This window comes from Lithobates pipiens, unplaced genomic scaffold (genome assembly GCF_037356315.1).
Source record: "Lithobates pipiens isolate NorthernLeopardFrog02 unplaced genomic scaffold, aLitPip1_a1.2 Scaffold_1, whole genome shotgun sequence".
NCBI classification, from domain to species: Eukaryota; Metazoa; Chordata; class Amphibia; order Anura; family Ranidae; genus Lithobates; species Lithobates pipiens.
The window spans coordinates 190993773-191014717 of NW_027507685.1; the positions used below are offsets into that span (position 1 = coordinate 190993773).

General features: G+C 47.7%; 1 protein-coding gene and 1 long non-coding RNA gene across 2 annotated transcripts in view; one reads left to right on the forward strand and one right to left on the reverse strand.

Annotated features, from left to right (window-relative positions):
• The window catches only part of IRAK1 (interleukin 1 receptor associated kinase 1), a 169444-nt gene extending 155034 nt beyond the window's left edge, over window positions 1-14410 (reverse strand). Inside the window, exon 1 of the mRNA XM_077479075.1 lies at window positions 14269-14410. Within this exon, the coding sequence (XP_077335201.1) occupies window positions 14269-14404 (136 nt within the window). The 5' untranslated portion in view covers window positions 14405-14410. The remainder of the gene's footprint in view (window positions 1-14268) is intronic.
• A 128-nt stretch (window positions 14411-14538) lies between these two features.
• On the forward strand, window positions 14539-20695 carry LOC143981306 (uncharacterized). The gene is made up of 2 exons (XR_013274292.1): window positions 14539-14676; window positions 19665-20695. It is a non-coding gene; the product is annotated as an uncharacterized LOC143981306 (long non-coding RNA).
• Window positions 20696-20945: the final 250 nt, after the last annotated feature.

Genomic DNA, 20945 nt, shown 5'->3' on the forward strand with positions numbered 1-20945 from the left:
TGTGCTCACCCATGTCCCTAAGCCAATGTACAGACAACTTACAGAATTCTCTATGTAAAGAAATTTCCAAACTGATCTTGCTCTAAGTTGCACCCCATGATTTTCAGTTCTGAGCCTTGCATTGTTATTCATTGCAAGTGTTAAGTGGTGAGATTTCGTAGAAAAGGTCCTATAAAAAAAAAAAAAAAAAAAAAAGGTACAGGAAGGGGTTACTAGTATTGGTGCCGTTACCAAGCATTTGCATCGGTACTCGTGCAATTGCACCGATACCTGAAACCGATACTTTCAGGGTTGGTTCTTTGAGCCGTCAGTGGGTCTCCACAGTGTTAACCATTTCAGCCTCGGACCATTTGGCAGGCCAAAGACCAGAGCACTTTTTGTGATTCGGCACTGTGTTGATTTAACTGACGATTGTGTGGTCATGCGACGTGGCTCCCAAACAAAAAATTGACGTCTTTTTTTACCCCACAAATAGAACTTTTGGTGGTATTTGGTCACCCCCTGCGGTTTTATTTTTTTGCGCTATAAACAAAAGAATAGCGACAATTTTGAAAAAAAAAAAAAAAAAAAAAACGCATACATTTTTACTTTTTGCTATAATAAATATCCCCCAAAAAAATATATAAAACAACTTTTTTTTAGGCCGATTCGTATTCATCTACATATTTTTGGTAAAAAAAAATAAAAAAAACGCACTAAGCATTTATTGATTGGTTTGCGCAAAAGTTATAGCGTCTACAAAATAGGGGATAGTTTTATGGCATTTTTATTGATAATTTATTAAATTTTTTTACTAGCAATGGCGGCGATCAGCGCATTATGGTAGACACATCGGACACTTTTGGGACCATTCACATTTATACAGCGATCAGTGTGATTAAAAATGCATGGATTACTGTGTAAATGTGACTGGCAGTGAAGGGGTTAACCACTAGGTGGCGCTCTAGGGGTTGTGTACTAGGGAGTGATTCTAACTGTGGGGGGAGGGGCTGTGTGTGACACATCACTGATCACCGCTCCCGATTACAGGAAGCGGTGATCAGTGACACTGTCACTAGGCAGAACAGGGATTAAAAAAAAAAAAAAAAAATTTATATTTAAAATTTGTAAATAACTTTTCAATGCTTTGCACCATTGCTGACAGCTGAAGTTAAAACAAAACAGTTGCAGTAGTTATCGGCGAGTACTAAAAAGAAAAAGGAGAAAGATGAGAAAAGTATCGGTATTTGTACTCATTGTAAAAAAAAAATGGTATCGGTGCATCCCTTGGGGAGTGCACAACAAGTGGGTAGTGATTTTAATGACGTCTTATCCTGCTATTCTATTGCATTATTCTTCGTTAGATTTAAGATAGTTCCTCATCGTATATCTAAAGATAAATCCCCACCCAAATACTTCCTATTCAGCTACCCATGAACAGAACAGCATCTGGATAAATTATAAAAGAAGCTCAACATACCAGTAACTATTATTTGTGCAAAGCCAGGTTCACACTATTGGCCGCATGCAAGTTGCAATAGCATGAGATTGTGAGCAGCACTCTATGGAGCCGCTGTTCTGGCAGATAGTGTCCTGCCATCATATAGTGTCCGCCCCGTACTGTGCATGCTCAGTACGGGGCAGAAGAAGCTTCGGAAAATCTCCGAAGATGAACGGCTCCTGCGCCGTGAGTGGAGGTGGTAGCCCCACCATCCAAGCGGACACAGGGTTGGGAAAATTAGAGGGCCCCTCGCGGGCGAGCTTTGTTCGCCACGCTTCGGGCTCAACCTCGCTGCGCTCGGCTCTTTTATATTCCTACTCTATGTCCACTTGGATGGTGGGGATAGAACCTGGACTCGTGGCGCAGGTGCTGTTCATCCTCGGCTATTTTCAGAATCTGTATGTGCTGTGTACTGCGAATGCGCAGTACACAGCGGACACTATCCGATGGGGGACCATATATGATAGGACACCGGTTCACATATCGCCGATGCGGCTCTGGTGTGAATTTGCACAGGGGTCCTGTGCATCATTTGGTCCATTTCAGGTCAGAGGGCTGAAAACGTAAAAGAGAAAAAAAAGGGGCTGAAATCGGACCGGTAAACGGGGGATGCAACGGACACCTGCTGGGAGCCGCATCGGCCCATAGTGTGAACCCAGCCTAAAAAAATAACAGGTATGAATCTGCCTGTCTTTTTTAAAGCATGGATTTCGTAAATGTTATTTTGCTATCATGGGATGTCACCATGCCCGCGCAGATCGCAGAAGTTGCAAAATATGTTGCTTTAAAACGGACCTTCAGTAATTTTTTTCCCCCCATCTATTAAATCTTCTGTTCTTGTTGTTTTAACTTTGGCTAGTAAAACTTTTTTTTCTGCCAGTAAATCCCTTATACAGCCCACTTCCTGTTTCTTGTCTGGTCATTGGCTTAGGCTTATGACATCATGCACAGCTAGCGCTCTCCCTCTCTTCTGAGAGTTTGCCAGGAAGGGAGGGGGGATGAGTCATAAGAGGGCCAATGAGATCTGCAGAGCTGGAGACGTGCCTGTGTGTGTGTGTGTGTGTGTACATCCAGGAAGTGAACAGGCAGCAGCTTCAGCTACCCACAGTTAAAATGGTTGCAGCCAGACTCAGTGGAGAGAGGTTTCTGCAGCACGTTTGGTAAGTACACAATCACATTATATATAAAATAATATGCAAAGTTGTTGGAGGGAAGCTTCAGAATAGCAAAGATGTTTTTATCACAAATTATGTCAGCAGACTGCAGTTCCTCTTTAAAATTGTATGCCCAGCCAAACAAGGTGAATTCAGTTTCGATCAGCAGGGGATCAGCTCACTGATGTCCACTCAGTTTCTGCAGAGCAGACAGAGACAGAGCCTGTTCTGCTGTATGGGCAGCTGGGAGTAAAGGGACACCTCTGTCCCTTTACACCCATCTACCTCCGATCAGGAGACAGCGAGGGACTGCAGGCATGGGACAGGAGACAACGAGGAACTGCAGGCAGGAGGAGGCGGAGAAGGCACTGTCCGGAAGGGGAGGAGGAGGAGGCGGAGAAAGGCACTGTCTGGAAGGGGAGGAGGAGGCGGCGGGGAAGGCACTGTCCGGAAGGGGAGGAGGAGGCGGCGGGGAAGGCACTGTCCGGAAGGGGAGGAGGAGGAGGCGGCCCGCCCCAAGCGACGCAACTTCCGGTATTGGAGAATTTTCCCGAGTACCGATACTCGAGAAAATGGCTAGTATCGGTGCATCCCAAGTGGTAGGTGTAGACGGAAACGAATCAGTGTACACCCGCCTTTCCATGGGGATGAATGGACCTTCCAATCAGGGTTCTGACAGTGAGAAAGCAGCAAGTGAGCATGGATAGAGGTGAACTGAAAGAGGGTAGACATTGTTACTTTGTGTCTCCACGTCTCTGATCTGGAAGATGCAGGTTTATAAGGCCTTCATTCATGGTAATTAAGAAAGTAGGCAGTACCTGCCGCCTAATGTCCTAGTTGCCAAGGCTCCTGCTGCTTAGTGCTTTGGTGCCATAGGATGCAGGCTGCTCCTACCAACTAGCTGTCAGGGCTCAGCCCTTCCTTCTCAGAGCTGGCCGCTCAGCTGTCGGCTAATTGCCAGCTCGCATCTCTCCACAGTTACTCACCTGTTGATATCCTGCTCGTCCAGCCTTGCCTACTTAAACCATCCAGTCCACAGGGGCTCTGCATTTTCCCTGGTCAACATTACAGAGACTATCTCTTGCGATCCTGGTCAAGACTTGCTTTGCTGACATCCCTTCTGGCTCCAGATCCTGCTTGCTGTTCCACTACATTGATCCCTGACTTCTGGCTTGTCTGACTATCCACTGATCCCTGGTTATGTTTTGACTACATTTACTTTTATTATTAAGTGTGATTTAACTGTACTTCTGTCTCGGACTGATTTCATGGTTTCTGACACTAGCACCTTTTGGTTGCTAGGATGCAAGCGGCTTCTGAAACCTAGCATCTTCAGTTGCTAGGTTACAGGTGCATTTTGCCACCTAGCACCCTGGGTTGCTAGGCTTCAGAAGCTGCCTAGCATTCTTTAAAATTCAGGACTAAGAGGGTACGTTTCTGCTAAAATGTTAGCACAAAGGTTTAACATGCATACAGTATTAAATATGGTCCATACAAAGATTGTTATTATTATACAGGATTTATATAGTACCAATAGTTTTCACAGCGCTTTACAACATGAGGGCAGACAGTACAGTTACAATACAATTAGAGGATCCCTGCTCATTAGAGCTTATACTCCCAAAGCACAACATACAGCTGCATTCAGAGATCTAAAATTATATATATATATATATATATATATATATATATATATATATATATATATATATATATATATATATATATATATATATATACACACACGCATACATACACACACACACACACACACACACATTATGAATCCAAACACAGCATATTTTGTGCCCCTGAGCATGAGCTATTATAGTGACATGCCTAAGCACTATGACACATCCAGATCATGTGCAGGGTTAAACAAAAATTGACACACATTATACAATTTTCCTATTCAATTTCCTTTAGATTTACCTTCAACTATGCAGTACAAGGGCCTGCCTTACTGCATACAAATTAAAAAATTTTGATCTCATATTATATGGTTCGGGTAAATCTAAAAGGTAAGTTGTACAAGAAAATTGTATAATGTATGGCCAGCCTTAGTATAACTATAGGCAACCCCCCCCCCCCCCATTTTGAGTAAGGGATGGCTATAACCCCTGGCATTTTTTTTTTTGTTTGCCATCTGTGTCAAATTACGGGGATTTCCCTTTGCTTCCTGTCCCATAGCCAAACAGGAAGTGAAAGAATCTCTGCAAATAAAATAAAAAGGGAATCCCTTGGGGATTCCCCCAGGTCACCTTGAATATTTGCCCTCCAGTTGTGGCCCATTCATAAGGGCGCAGCCCCCCCCCCCCAATCCATGAGCCCGGCTCCAACCTACATGCAGGGCACCGAATTGGATTTCAATGTTTTTTTTTTAGCACTCGATTAGAGCCTGAGGCTCTATTTGGCCTGTGATGATCTCCGCCTTCCCGTCTGCTGTCCATCTCCCGGTGTGGGGGGGGGGGGTGGCGTTAGTTTGCCAGTGTTGTGTTAAGAAGTGCCTGAGACGAACGGCGCATACGCTGTACGGAACAGCAAAACAGCTGATTTTGCAATCAGCTGTTGCGACGACGAGGCGGCGCTTGCGCACACTAGCCGGCAGAAGATTTTTTTTTTTCCTGTCAGATTGTGTCCCGCGCTCCCATGGCAAGTTCATGTCGGCGAGGGGATGGATTTCTACACGTTGTGGGCGGATTTATAAATGATGGGCAGTACTTCAAAACAAAAAACTTTTTATGCTATTCTTTATGGCCGCTTGTGAGGTGTGTTTAGCCAACTGATGGGTGGATGGGTGGGTTTTCAGGAGATATTTAGCATAAAAAGTTTTTTTAAAGATGGCCAGTGCTGCAAAACAAAAGGCCGCCCCCCAACTGCCCATCATTTATAAATCCGCCCACAACATGAACTCGCCACGGGAGCGCAGGGCCCAATCTGACAGAAATAATTCTTCTGTGGGCTATTGTACACAGGTGCCGTCTCACCGTCACAACAGCTGATCCTAAAATCAGCTGTTGTGCTGTTCCGTGCTGTGCATGCGTGGCGGCTCAAGCGCCGTTCGCCCCAGGCACTTCAACAGAACACCGCCCCCCACCCTCCAAATATTTACCCTGTTTCCCCTAAAATAAGACCTAGTGTGATTGTCGGTGATAGCTGCAATAAAAGCCCTACCCCCCAAATAAGCCCTAGTTAAAGTCCTTGTAGGTCTTCTTTTCAGGGTAGGGCTTATTTTTGAGGAAACAGAGTAGGGCTTATTTGGGTGGTAGGGCTTATATTGCAGCCAACACCGACAATCACGCTAGGTCTTATTTTAGGGGAAACAGGGTAGCACCATCCACCACTATACCCCTATTACTTTTTTGGGGAGACAACCCAAAATTTGGCACTCTCTTTTACTTTTAATGGTTAACAGGACAATAAAAAATTAGAAAACGGAAAACCAATAGGTGTTCTAATCCATCTCCACTCTCTCCAAAACTAAGAAAAAAAAAAAAAAAAAAAAAAAAAAAGTTGCCTTTGGTTATACTTTATTGCCCAAAAGGAAGACAAATTACAGCTCTGCTCAGAAAATTTGAGAAAGCAAGCTCTGTGTAAATCAGATAATCCACAGTTACATTTTACATGCCATAGCAGTATCTGTCTGAAATTGGAATGTAAAACATCTGCTTTACAGTAAATGCCTGACACAGCAAACAAAGCTATTAAAAGCACTAAAAGAATATTTTGCAGGTATGTGGTCTATTACTGGAACCTGCGGGATACCGGGATTTTGACGAGAAGTAACCTCTGAGGTTTGCTTTGATGTGTTTAGAAAAAAAATAAAATAAAAAATGCACTGAAGTGGCTTATTTTTAGTCTTTAATCATGTCATTACTGGGCATTTTTACCTGCCCAGGCCAATTTTCAGCTGTCACGCTTTGAATGACAATTGCATGGTTATACAACACTGTACCCATATGACATTTTGATCATTTTATTTCCCCACAAATAGAACTTTCTTTTGATGGTATTTGATCACCTCTGCGATTTTTATTTTTTGCGCTATAAACAATTTTGGAAAAAACAAAACAAAAAAAAAATGTTTTACTTTTTCCTATAATAAATATCCCAATTTATATATTACATATACATATATTATATATATACACACACACATATTTATTTCAACAATGGGACCCCACCACAGCAGCTTCAGAATAGGTAAGTAGAGACATCTTTTCTTAGTTAGAATTTGCCTGCAATTCCAAGGCCTCATGCACACTGGACGTTATAATAAAAAAGCCAGTAACGTTAGCTGGAGTAAGCTGTAGAGTGAGTTTTTTTTTTTTTTTTTGCGTTTTTTTGTTGTTTAACTTTTCTAGCAACACTCGACTCCCATAAAAGCTTATGACTCAAAAACGCTGATAAAATAGCAACAACAAAAGTCACAACTTGTTGTGAAACTCGAATCGGTATAATTACTAGTCATCCGTCTCTTCTGTAACTTATCAAAACTACATGGAGGAATAAATCAAAGATTAAATCTGGGAGTAGTCCGCACTGACTGTGGCGCGGTGAGAGGGGGGTGTGAGCGGGGAATGACGTGACAGGTATGGCTAAGGACATAATCACACTAGGCTGCAGGAGCTGCACAGGACGGAAGATTCACTATAACTGGAGAGTGCAAAACCTGGTGCAGCTCTGCATGGTAGCCAATCAGCTTCTTCAATTCAATTAAGCTTGGACAATAAAATCTGGAAGCTGCACCAGATTTTGCACTCTCCAGTTTTAGTAAATCAACCCAAGTGTGACAACTCTTAAGGCTCTCACTGCTGGAGAATTAATGCGGTCACTTTGTCAGAAGAAGCACCACCAATGACGTGATCACCAGATAGTTAAAGCAGAACTAAAGACAAAAACTTTTTTTTTTTTTTCTTTCGTTTTGGAGATGGATTAGAACACCTGTCAGTTTTTATCGTTGTCTGTACCCCCATTAGGGATATTCTCTAATCGCCCCGTTCATTGAAAGAAAATCCCAAATTTTGAGTTTTCCCCAGAAAAGTTAAGAAGAGAAATCTTCCAATGGGGACACGAGTTCTGGTGACCTGGGGAGGCCCAAGGGATTTCCTCTCACTTCCTGTTTTGACTATGGGACAGGAAGTCTATGTATATCTCTCCAATGGGATACAGATGGTGGAAAAAAAAAAAAAAAATCTGACAGGGGACTCGTAGCTTTCAAAGTGTGGGGGATCACATTCTGTTGATACTTCCTCCAGGCCCAGAACTAAAAGCCCATACCCCGGTGCAGACCTGAGCTGGAGGAATAGTCTGCAGGGCCTGAAGCATTGCACCCGTGATCCACCGATCACGAGCTCCAGCGTCCCCGAACTCTTCTCTAGAAAAAAGCATGCTTGTTTTTTACTCCAATTTCTTAACATGAGCTGAGGGGCTGTAGAAAAATAAATAAATGATTTTGGACTGATTTTGGATTCCCGAGCTCATCTCTAGTGGCTCTGCAAGTTCCAATGCAAAAAAAATTACATTTATAGATTTTTTTTTCTAATCAGTATAGGTGGAATTTACCTATAAGTAAATACATTTATACTGTCACAGAAGGGAAAGCGACTTTTTTTTTCCATAATCATCGCTTCCGCTGTAGATGGCTCATCGTGCACCTGTCAGTATCAGAAGTTTCCAACATCTAAAAACTGAAATGACTAAAACAAGCCACAGATCACCCGATAAATCCTCACATGATATGAAATGTCATCATTACTGATCAATAATAACCCCACAGAGCCATCACCAGGGAAATACACTCATCAGCTTCCTCTCATCGTCATCTGTCCCTCATCACTCCTCATCCATCTGTTCTTCCTCACCCCACATCATCTGTCTCTCTTCATTATCATCACCGTCATATGTCCCTCCTCATCCTGTTCATCACTCCTCAATCATCGGTCCCTTCATCACCATATGTCCCTCATCGCTCCATGGTCACCTGTCCCTCCTCACCCCCTCATCACTCCTCAGTCATCTGTCCCTGCTCACCCACTCATCATCATCATCTGTCCCTCTTCACTCCTCAATTATCTGTCCCTTCACCAGCTGTTCTCTTCATTATCATCACCATATGACCTTCATCACTCCTCAATCATCTGTCCCTCCTCACCCCCCTCCTCATCTGTCCCTTCTCACCCCCTCCTCATCATCTGTCCCTTCTCACCCCCTCCTCATCATCTGTCCCTTCTCACCCCCTCCTCATCATCTGTCCCTTCTCACCTCCTCCTCATCATCTGTCCCTTCTCACCCCCTCCTCCTCATCATCTGTCCCTTCTCACCCCTCCTCCTCATCATCTGTCCCTTCTCACCCCCTCCTCCTCCTCATCTGTCCCTTCTCACCCCTCCTCATCTGTCCCTTCTCACCCCCCCTCCTCATCTGTCCCTTCTCACCCCCCCTCCTCATCTGTCCCTTCTCACCCCCCCTCCTCATCTGTCCCTTCTCACCCCCCCTCCTCATCTGTCCCTTCTCACCCCCCCTCCTCATCTGTCCCTTCTCACCCCCCCTCCTCATCTGTCCCTTCTCACCCCCCCTCCTCATCTGTCCCTTCTCACTCCTCCTCATCTGTCTCTTCTCACCCCCCCTCCTCCTCCTCCTCCTCCTCCTCCTCTGTCCCTTCTCACCCCTCCTCCTCATCTGTCCCTTCTCACCCCCCCTCCTCATCTGTCCCTTCTCACCCCCCCCCCCCTCCTCCTCCTCATCTGTCTCTTCTCACCCCCCCCCTCCTCCTCCTCCTCTGTCCCTTCTCACCTCCGTCCCTTCTCACCCCCCTCCTCCTCCTCCTCTGTCCCTTCTCACCCCCCTCCTCCTCCTCTGTCCCTTCTCACCCCCCCTCCTCTGTCCCTTCTCACCCCCCCCCTCCTCCTCCTCTGTCCCTTCTCACCCCCCTCCTCCTCTGTCCCTTCTCACCCCCCCCCTCCTCCTCCTCTGTCCCTTCTCACCCCCCTCCTCCTCTGTCCCTTCTCACCCCCCCTCCTCCTCTGTCCCTTCTCACCCCCCCTCCACCTCCTCCTCTGTCCCTTCTCACCCCCCCTCCACCTCCTCCTCTGTCCCTTCTCACCCCCCTCCACCTCCTCATCGGTCCCTTCTCACCCCCCTCCACCTCCTCATCGGTCCCTTCTCACCCCCCTCCACCTCCTCATCGGTCCCTTCTCACCCCCCTCCACCTCCTCCTCTGTCCCTTCTCACCCCCCTCCACCTCCTCCTCTGTCCCTTCTCACCCCCCTCCACCTCCTCATCAGTCCCTTCTCACCCCCCTCCACCTCCTCATCGGTCCCTTCTCACCCCCCTCCGCCTCCTCCTCCTCTGTCCCTTCTCACCCCCCTCCACCTCCTCATCGGTCCCTTCTCACCCCCCTCCACCTCCTCATCGGTCCCTTCTCACCCCCCTCCACCTCCTCATCGGTCCCTTCTCACCCCCCTCCACCTCCTCCTCTGTCCCTTCTCACCCCCCTCCACCTCCTCATCTGTCCCTTCTCACCCCCCTCCACCTCCTCATCTGTCCCTTCTCACCCCCCTCCACCTCCTCATCTGTCCCTTCTCACCCCCCTCCACCTCCTCCTCATCATCATCTGTCCCTTCTCACCCCCCCTCCTCATCTGTCCCTTCTCACCCCCCCTCCTCATCTGTCCCTTCTCACCCCCCCTCCTCATCTGTCCCTTCTCACCCCCCCCTCCTCATCTGTCCCTTCTCACCCCCCCTCCTCATCTGTCCCTTCTCACCCCCCCCCCTCCTCATCTGTCTCTTCTCACCCCCCCCCTCCTCCTCCTCTGTCCCTTCTCACCTCTGTCCCTTCTCACCCCCCTCCTCCTCCTCCTCCTCCTCCTCTGTCCCTTCTCACCCCCCTCCTCCTCCTCTGTCCCTTCTCACCCCCCCTCCTCATCTGTCTCTTCTCACCCCCCTCCTCATCCTCTGTCCCTTCTCACCCCCCCTCCTCCTCTGTCCCTTCTCACCCCCCCCCTCCTCCTCCTCTGTCCCTTCTCACCCCCCCTCCTCCTCTGTCCCTTCTCACCCCCCCTCCTCCTCTGTCCCTTCTCACCCCCCCTCCACCTCCTCCTCTGTCCCTTCTCACCCCCCTCCACCTCCTCATCGGTCCCTTCTCACCCCCCTCCACCTCCTCATCTGTCCCTTCTCACCCCCCTCCACCTCCTCATCTGTCCCTTCTCACCCCCCTCCACCTCCTCATCTGTCCCTTCTCACCCCCCTCCACCTCATCATCATCTGCCCCTTCTCACCCCTCCTCCTCCTCCTCCTCCTCATCATCTGCCCCTTCTCACCCCTCCTCCTCCTCATCATCTGCCCCTCCTCCTCCTCCTCCTCCTCATCATCTGCCCCTTCTCACCCCTCCTCCTCCTCCTCATCATCTGCCCCTTCTCACCCCTCCTCCTCATCATCTGCCCCTTCTCACCCCTCCTCCTCATCATCTGCCCCTTCTCACCCCTCCTCCTCCTCATCATCTGCCCCTTCTCACCCCTCCTCCTCCTCATCATCTGCCCCTTCTCACCCCTCCTCCTCCTCATCTGCCCCTTCTCACCCCTCCTCCTCCTCATCATCTGCCCCTTCTCACCCCTCCTCCTCCTCATCATCTGCCCCTTCTCACCCCTCCTCCTCCTCATCATCTGCCCCTTCTCACCCCTCCTCCTCCTCATCATCTGCCCCTTCTCACCCCTCCTCCTCCTCATCATCTGCCCCTTCTCACCCCTCCTCCTCCTCATCATCTGCCCCTTCTCACCCCTCCTCCTCCTCCTCCTCCTCCTCATCATCTGCCCCTTCTCACCCCTCCTCCTCATCATCTGCCCCTTCTCACCCCTCCTCCTCATCATCTGCCCCTTCTCACCCCTCCTCCTCATCATCATCATCTGCCCCTTCTCACCCCTCCTCCTCCTCCTCCTCCTCATCATCTGCCCCTTCTCACCCCTCCTCCTCCTTCTCCTCATCATCTGCCCCTCCTCCTCCTCCTCCTCATCATCTGCCCCTCCTCCTCCTCCTCATCATCTGCCCCTCCTCCTCCTCCTCATCATCTGCCCCTTCTCACCCCTCCTCCTCCTCATCATCATCTGCCCCTTCTCACCCCTCCTCCTCCTCATCATCTGCCCCTTCTCACCCCTCCTCCTCCTCATCATCTGCCCCTTCTCACCCCTCCTCCTCCTCCTCCTCCTCATCATCTGCCCCTTCTCACCCCTCCTCCTCATCATCTGCCCCTTCTCACCCCTCCTCCTCCTCCTCATCATCTGCCCCTTCTCACCCCTCCTCCTCCTCCTCATCATCTGCCCCTTCTCACCCCTCCTCCTCCTCCTCATCATCTGCCCCTTCTCACCCCTCCTCCTCCTCCTCATCATCTGCCCCTTCTCACCCCTCCTCCTCCTCCTCATCATCTGCCCCTTCTCACCCCTCCTCCTCCTCCTCATCATCTGCCCCTTCTCACCCCTCCTCCTCCTCCTCATCATCTGCCCCTTCTCACCCCTCCTCCTCATCATCTGCCCCTTCTCACCCCTCCTCCTCATCATCTGCCCCTTCTCACCCCTCCTCCTCCTCCATCATCATCTGCCCCTTCTCACCCCTCCTCCTCCTCCTCATCATCTGCCCCTTCTCACCCCTCCTCCTCCTCCTCATCATCTGCCCCTTCTCACCCCTCCTCCTCCTCCTCATCATCTGCCCCTTCTCACCCCTCCTCCTCCTCCTCATCATCTGCCCCTTCTCACCCCTCCTCCTCCTCCTCATCATCTGCCCCTTCTCACCCCTCCTCCTCCTCCTCATCATCTGCCCCTTCTCACCCCTCCTCCTCCTCCTCATCATCTGCCCCTTCTCACCCCTCCTCCTCCTCCTCATCATCTGCCCCTTCTCACCCCTCCTCCTCCTCCTCATCATCTGCCCCTTCTCACCCCTCCTCCTCCTCCTCATCATCTGCCCCTTCTCACCCCTCCTCCTCCTCCTCATCATCTGCCCCTTCTCACCCCTCCTCCTCCTCCTCATCATCTGCCCCTTCTCACCCCTCCTCCTCCTCCTCATCATCTGCCCCTTCTCACCCCTCCTCCTCATCATCATCTGCCCCTTCTCACCCCTCCTCCTCATCATCATCTGCCCCTTCTCACCCCTCCTCCTCATCATCATCTGCCCCTTCTCACCCCTCCTCCTCATCATCATCTGCCCCTTCTCACCCCTCCTCCTCATCATCATCTGCCCCTTCTCACCCCTCCTCCTCATCATCATCTGCCCCTTCTCACCCCTCCTCCTCATCATCATCTGCCCCTTCTCACCCCTCCTCCTCCTCATCATCTGCCCCTTCTCACCCCTCCTCCTCCTCATCATCTGCCCCTTCTCACCCCTCCTCCTCCTCATCATCATCCCCTTCTCACCCCTCCTCCTCCTCATCATCATCATCTGCCCCTTCTCACTCCTCCTCCTCCTCTGCCCCTTCTCACCCCTCCTCCTCCTCTGCCCCTTCTCACCCCTCCTCTGCCCCTTCTCACCCCTCCTCCTCCTCTGCCCCTTCTCACCCCTCCTCCTCCTCCTCTGCCCCTTCTCACCCCTCCTCCTCCTCTGCCCCTTCTCACCCCTCCTCCTCTGCCCCTTCTCACCCCTCCTCCTCCTCTGCCCCTTCTCACCCCTCCTCCTCCTCTGCCCCTTCTCACCCCTCCTCCTCCTCCGCCCCTTCTCACCCCTCCTCCTCCTCTGCCCCTTCTCACCCCTCCTCCTCCTCTGCCCCTTCTCACCCCTCCTCCTCCTCCGCCCCTTCTCACCCCTCCTCCTCCTCCGCCCCTTCTCACCCCTCCTCCAACTCCGCCCCTTCTCACCCCTCCTCCGCCCCTTCTCACCCCTCCTCCTCCTCTGCCCCTTCTCACCCCTCCTCCTCCTCCTCTGCCCCTTCTCACCCCTCCTCCTCCTCCTCTGCCCCTTCTCACCCCTCCTCCTCCTCCGCCCCTTCTCACCCCTCCTTCTCCTCCTCCTCATCATCTGCCCCTTCTCACCCCTCCTCCTCCTCCGCCCCTTCTCACCCCTCCTTCTCCTCCTCCTCATCATCTGCCCCTTCTCACCCCTCCTCCTCCTCATCATCTGCCCCTTCTCACCCCTCCTCCTCCTCATCTTCTGCCCCTTCTCACCCCTCCTCCTCCTCCTCTGTCCCTTCCCACCCCTCCTCCTCCTCTGCCCCTTCTCATCCCCTCCTCCTCCTCCTCCTCCTCTGCCCCTTCTCACCTCCCCTTCATCATCATCTATCTTTCTTTATCATCATCATGTGACCTTCATCACTCCTCTGTCATCCCCCCTTATCTGTCCCTCAAAATGTGTCCCTCCTGACCTTCATCAGTCCCTCCTCCGCCCCCCCCCATCATCCTTCTCACCCCCATCATCCTTCTCACCCCCCTCATCATCAGCTGTCTCTCTTTATCATCACCATATGACCTTCATCACTCCTCAGTCATCTGTCCCTCCTCACCCCTTTATCTGTCCCTCATCATCATCTATCCCCTAACCCTCACCTGTCCTGTCATCTGTCCCTTATCTCCCCTCCTCCTTCATCCCTGGTCACCCCATCATCTGTCCCCTCACATATAACTCTCCCCTCCCCCTCCTCTGTCAGCTGTCATCACTCACCGAACTTCTTCCAGTCAGAGTCCTCCAGAGAGTCCATCACCTCATAGAAGTTGCACATGACGGCGGCGGGGACGTGGTAGAGGAAGACGTCCTCTATGGACATGGTGTCCGGTGTACAGGGCCCGGCTCCTCTCATACACACCACCTAATGAATAACTCCATCACATGGAATCACTTCCCTTTACACAGAGCCATGTCTATCCCGCCTGTGTGAGGAGGCAGAGAACGTCCGCCCCCGGCCGCCATCTTGTGTGTGGCACCTCCGTGGACTTCATCATAGAACAAGGAAGACAGCGGAGCCTTTCCACAGGACGGACCTCCAATCCCTCACAGGAACTTGAGGGTTTAGAACTAGAGAAATGTGTTGTTATCACCCCTCACCGCATAAGGACCGGGCCTCTTTCTTAGGTTTGTTGTTTAAAAAAGTTAAAAACAGGTTTTGTTGCTAGAAAATTACTTGGCACCCCCAAACATTATACTTTTTTTTTTTTCTAACACCCTAGAGAATAAAATGGCGGGCATTGCAATACTTTCTGTCACACCGTGTTTGTGCAGCGGTCTTAAAAGCGCACTTTTATTTTGGAAAAAATACACTTTTTTTGAATTAAAAAATAAGACAACAGTAATGTTAGCTGAATTATTTTTTTTTATATTGTGAAAGATGATGTTATGCCAAGTAAATTGATACCCAACATGTCACGCTTCAAAATTGCACTCGCTCATGGAATGACAAACTTTTACCCTTAAAAATCTCCATAGGCGACATTTAAAAAATTCTACAGGTTGCATGTTTTGAGTTACAGAGGAGGTCTAGGGCTAGAATTATTGCTCTACCGATCGCAGCGATATCTTGCATGTGTGGGTGAACACCGTTTTCATATGTGGGCGCTACTCACGTATGCATTCGCTTCTGCTCATGAGTTCAGCGGGACGGGGCACGTTTAAAAATTTATTTATTTTTTCTTATTTATTTTTCCTTTTATTTATTATTTTTACACTTTAAAAAAATGTGTCACTTTTATTCCTATTACAAGGTATGTAAACAGAAAAAAAGCATGAAAGGACCTCTTAAAGGGGTTGTAAAGACAATTTTTTTTTTTTTAACTAACAAACATGTTATACTTACCTCCACTATGCAACTTGTTTTGCACAGAGTGGCCCCGAACCTGATCTTCTGGGGTCCCTCGGCAGCTGTCTCAGCTCCTCCCCGCAAGAACTAACCACCAAGCGGGCGCGCTTCCGTGATGCAGCCGGCGGCTATAGCCGCTCACTGTATCACTTGGCCCTGCGTCATTGGATGTGATTGACAGCAGCGCGAGCCAATGGCTGCGCTGCTTTCAATCCATCCACTCTAGCCAATCAACAGCCAGGCTGAGTGGCGAAGAGGACATCGGGGGCAAGCACAGCAGGTGAACGGGCTCAGGTAAGTAAAACGGGGGGGGGGGGGTGGGAGGTGGGCAGTATTATCAGATGTTTTTTCACCTTAATGCATAGGATGCATTAAGGTGAAAAAACGCAAACCTTTACGACCCCTTTAAATATGAGATCTGGGGTCAAAAAGTCCTCGGATCTCATATTTACATTACAATGCAAAAAAAAAAAATTTAATTTAAAACAAAAATGGCCCTTTCAGAGCTATGGGCCCTGCATTGCTATGGAGATGGGTGGGGCCATCTTCCCCTCACTCGTCTCCATACCCAGCAAGTGACCGGACCCGATCGCCTCTGCCGACAGCTCCGGTAAGTGGCAGAGGGCAACCTTAACTCGTGTGGGGGGGCTCACTGAAGCAGAGCATACCAGGGTTATGGCAGCTACAACTATCCTCCTCTTCAAACAGCCGACATATAATAATGGTGGGCGGTCCGGAAGTGGTTAATAAAAGGGGAACTTCACTCTGTCAACCCCCCCCCCCCCAAAAAAAATATATTTACCCCTCATCCCTGTCCTTAAAAAATAAATAAAAACACAACACATACAATACATGAATGTACAGTCCAGCATTGTCCTGGTTGAAGCCAAACTTCTCCTTCTTCTCCAGTGCCGCCATCTTTACTAGAGATCCGTCATGTGTGCACACATTGCCAGACTTTAGCGTGAACCAACTGACCCCGTAGTGTGTCCGTGTGTTCACCAGACCCTGGAGCCTGTGACCCCCTCCCCTACTCTGTCGGACCCTCCCTGTACCCTGCGGGACCCCCTCCTCTAATCTGTGGGACCCCCACCTCTACTCTTTCCTTCATCCGTGGTTGAAAAAAAATAGTATAATGTATGACTTGCCTAAGTCTCCATTGTTATACAATATACTTTGTAAACAGGCTCGGTTCACATTGCTGCGAATTTGACGCGATTTTCAGTGCAATTATGTAGTGTGACTTTAACCTCTTGCTGACCTGTCCACGGTTTTACTGCGGGGTGGAATGTACACCGTTGTGTGTCTGCACCTTCTCCTGGGTTCAGGGCATGCACGCCCCCATCAAGCCCACTCCCGCTGTGATTGGACACAGTGGGATTTTGTCAGCAGATTTCAGCCAATGATTCGTTGCAGAAACCTTCTGATTGGATGTGCCCAATCAGAGCCCTGTTTTGGACAAAAACTTGGGGTTCCGTACAGAAGGAAACAATCTGTCTGTTTCTTCTCCCTGCAAAGCAGAGAGAAGGAACAAACTGATTTTTAGTAAAAAGCAGCACAAGTTAACACTTGTTAGGTACACACTTAACCCCTTGATTACCCCAAGATGTTAACCCCTTCCAAGCCAGTGTCATTAGTACAGTGTCGGTGTGTAGTATTATCACTGATAATGCCCCTTTCACATGGGCTGTCCAATTAGGTCCACCTGATCCAACCTTGCATTGACCTCACATGTCCCCTGACACCCGCCGCTATCTGATCCTGTCCACCAAAAACAGACGGATAGTGGTCCTATTTTCCATCCGTCCAGCGGATCAGATGGAAACAGACAGGTGGGCCATTTTCATCCGATTGCCAATGGAAGAGAGCGGTACTGTGTCCGTGTCTGCTCTGCATAGCCATGCGGGCACTGACCTGTCATTCGCCTGCTCAACGTGGATCAGTGAAGAGATCGCCCCCCCCGAGCAAGCAGATTCCATTCAGCAGAAGGGGCCTTAGTGTCACTGATGATGTCAGTCACACTCCCATCCAGCATCAGTTAGTGTCAGATTGCTTGCCACACAATCATAGTCCCACTATAAGTCCCTGATCAGTAGACACGTGCACTTTTCATTTTTCGGGTCATTCGTTATGATCGCAATTCGTAAATTTCAAAAATTCCTAAATTCGAAAATTCCTAAATTCGAAAATACGAAAGAACGAAAATACAAAAATTCTAAATGATAACTAACTATTAAATTATAGGTATTGTAATTTTCATTCAAATTTGGCTGTTAGTGAACGTAACGAATACGAATTTATCTGAAGTTACAAATCTTCCGAAATAACAAATGCTGCATCTAAACAGAAGGAGCGGAACAAATTAAACAGTGTTAAAATATGTTGCGCTAAGATGAACAATAACCCTTGGGTGACACAAGGTGCAAATAACAAAAATTCAATAGTGACCCTTCAAATAAATGTCCGTATAAACAATGTATACAAAAATTGAAAAAATGTCATCAATCATAAAAGAATCAACAAGGTGCACGATATTGATAAGTGTATGGAGAGATGAGCAGATGTGTATAAATAAACAGCGGAATCCACTGAAGGTATGAATTTTCCAATACCCATCACCAATCACTGAAATGCCGAAACGGGTCTCAGCCTGAAGGGAAAGCTCTATAAGTGAAAACCCTTACCGAAGCAGATGGACCTCAAGAGTGGAGTCACACACACACACACACACACACAGGCAGATTAAGTCCTCTGCGGGGGCGTATGAGTCTTCCGATGCCTCTGATCCCTCAGCGTCTTCAGATAATCAATAATGATTACTTCAGTGAGGTGCGGAGAGAAGCCCATCAGGTGAATACTGTAATCTGAAAGGAGATGCACTCGGGCTCAAAGCCATGAGTGTAAAAAAAAAAAAAAAAAAAAAAAGAACTCTAATCGTGTAGTGTCGTTTTAAAAGGGGAGCCTTTAATGCTAGTAACCAAGCGGAGAATGTCCGTAATACGACATGTACAAAAAATACATTTAAAACAGCCGGCTAGCTAAAAACAAACACCCATGTGCCGGGGTCACGTGTGGTGTGATGGCGTCAGCACAAAGTCGATCCACTGAGGAAGGCCTGTGATTGGCAGATACGCGTCTAGAAGGGAAGTGCTGATAGTGACGTCCAGCCAGGCACTGTGCATGTGGATACGACGGTGCTACTCTGGACGTTTATATGTGATTTTAAAAGTTTTTATCTTGTAAGTGCAACTTGTCTGTTTGGAGGCTTTGAATAAGTTTGTATAAGTGTGCACTCCTTTTGAGGACGAACAATCACTGTGGTGGAATTGTGTGGATACACAGATCACAAGAAGAGTTTTTCATGTTTTATTTCTTCATTTTTTAATTTTACGGACTGTTCATTTATATGTAGGATTTATTTATTTTAGATATTTGCCAGACAATTTTCCATTTACGGTAAGATATGTACCACGACATTGCAATACTTGGGTATAAAAAGTCCACAGGATCTTACTAAGCTATATATAGAAAATTATTATCCACTTATGCAGCGTACAATAAAAGATCTTAAAAAGTATGATCAAGCCCACTATTCATGGTTTGGGATGATTAATATCTTAAAAATGGACATAGTACCACGCTTTCTCTTTCTTTTTCAAACTATACCAATAGTGGTTCCCGTTCCTCCTTCAATATGCTACAATCTGCCTTTACAAGGTTTATCCGGGGAAGCAATAGACCTAGATTACCTAGATAGAGGAGAATTTTGTCTCTCCCCAAAGCAAAAGGGGGGTGACGGGACACCTGACCTATACTACTACCACGTGTCAGCGATATTAGTCAGACTGCTAAACTGGTTTCATCATTCGCATTTTAAACAATGGGTACATATAGAACAGTTAATTGTCCCCTTTGATCTCCAGGTGCTTCCCTGGGTTAGATACTGCTGTCCGGGGCCCACTTTCTTCTATGCCTTTTCTTACAGCACACTTATTGCGTATCTGGGATAAAATGCAAACCCAATTGGGGCTCTCCCCGAAAATGGGAATAATGACACCCCTGTTTGGCAATCTAGCGTTTCCCCCAGCAATGGCACAGAGACATTTTTGGACATGGAGCAAGGAGTTAAATCGTCAAATATCCCAAATTCTTTCTCAGGGAGAGCTCCCATCGTTATCAAATTTGATCCCTTTAGAGGAGCAGTCAATTAAACAATGGCTGGAATATCGGCAACTAACATCTTTTCTTTCCTCTTTCCCTTCTATAGATGTGTTTAACAGAGAGCCAGATACCCTTTGAATCTCTTCTGCTACAAGAAACTGTACCGGAACATATTTTGTCTTCTGCGTATAGAGTTCTAATTTCTAGGCTCCATCCATATCCCCCGGAATTTACAGATAAGTGGCATAGAGACTCGAAGGTCCAAATTAAAACAGAGGAATGGGGAAAAGCGTTTACTCTTAAACATAATATGTCATTAGCTACTAAGGCACAAGAGATGAACTTTAAGCTTCTTTCTCGATGGTATAGATGTCAGTTACTGCTCCACCAGATATATCCAAATGTCACAGACTTGTGTTGGCGTTGTCATTCTGCCAAAGGTTCATTATTACATATTTGGTGGGAATGTCCTTCAGTTTATAACTTTTGGGATATGATACTCCAGCTTCATGCCTGGATAACGGGGGAAACTATTCCCAACATACCACAAATTACTTTGTTATCCATTCTTCCTGGCTCGTATAAAAGCATTAAAAGAGGCCTTCCGAGACACTGGTTGACAGCTGCAAGAGCGGTTATACCGCGCCATTGGCGGTCGGCACATGCTCCATCGTTGACTGAGTGGATCTCAGTGATGGATTATATTGCGAGGATGGAGACTCTCTTGTCGCAGAAGATGGACACTTACGATCAATGTTGTCAAATTTGGCAGCCGTGGAAGATGCTAAGGGAATCCCGTGAATTAGAGAATCTGATTGGAGGTTGTAGATAGGATATGAAATCAGTGCAGAGTTGGGTTGAGCGAAGTGACGTTGGTTTGAGTAGTCATTTCGGGTAGTTCGAATTGTTTTTTTTTGTTTTTTCTCTCTCCCTCTGCCTGTTGATGGGGTTTGGCAGTGGGTGGGTATATGTTTTATATTTTATTATAATGTGGTATGTTCTTTATTATTTATAGGATGTGGATTATGTGTGTTTCTCTATTTTCTGTTGTTTTTGTTTTTTCTTTTCTTTGTGTTTAGTTGTTTGTTGGTTATGTAAATTTCTTAAAATTGTCAATAAAATTAGAATTAAAAGATATTTGCGCTATATATATATATATATATATATATATATATATATATATATATATATATATATATATTTTTTTTTTACACCTAGCGCTACATTTATTTATTTACTAAAATAACTTACTCAAGGTAAGAAAACGTGTTGCAAAAAATGGATTCAAAATAGATCCAAACCAATTTAAAAAACTATTGGTTGCAAGCCCCCCGAGCAAATATGTTAATTAGAAAATATTCAAATCAACGAAAACCCATTTAACGAA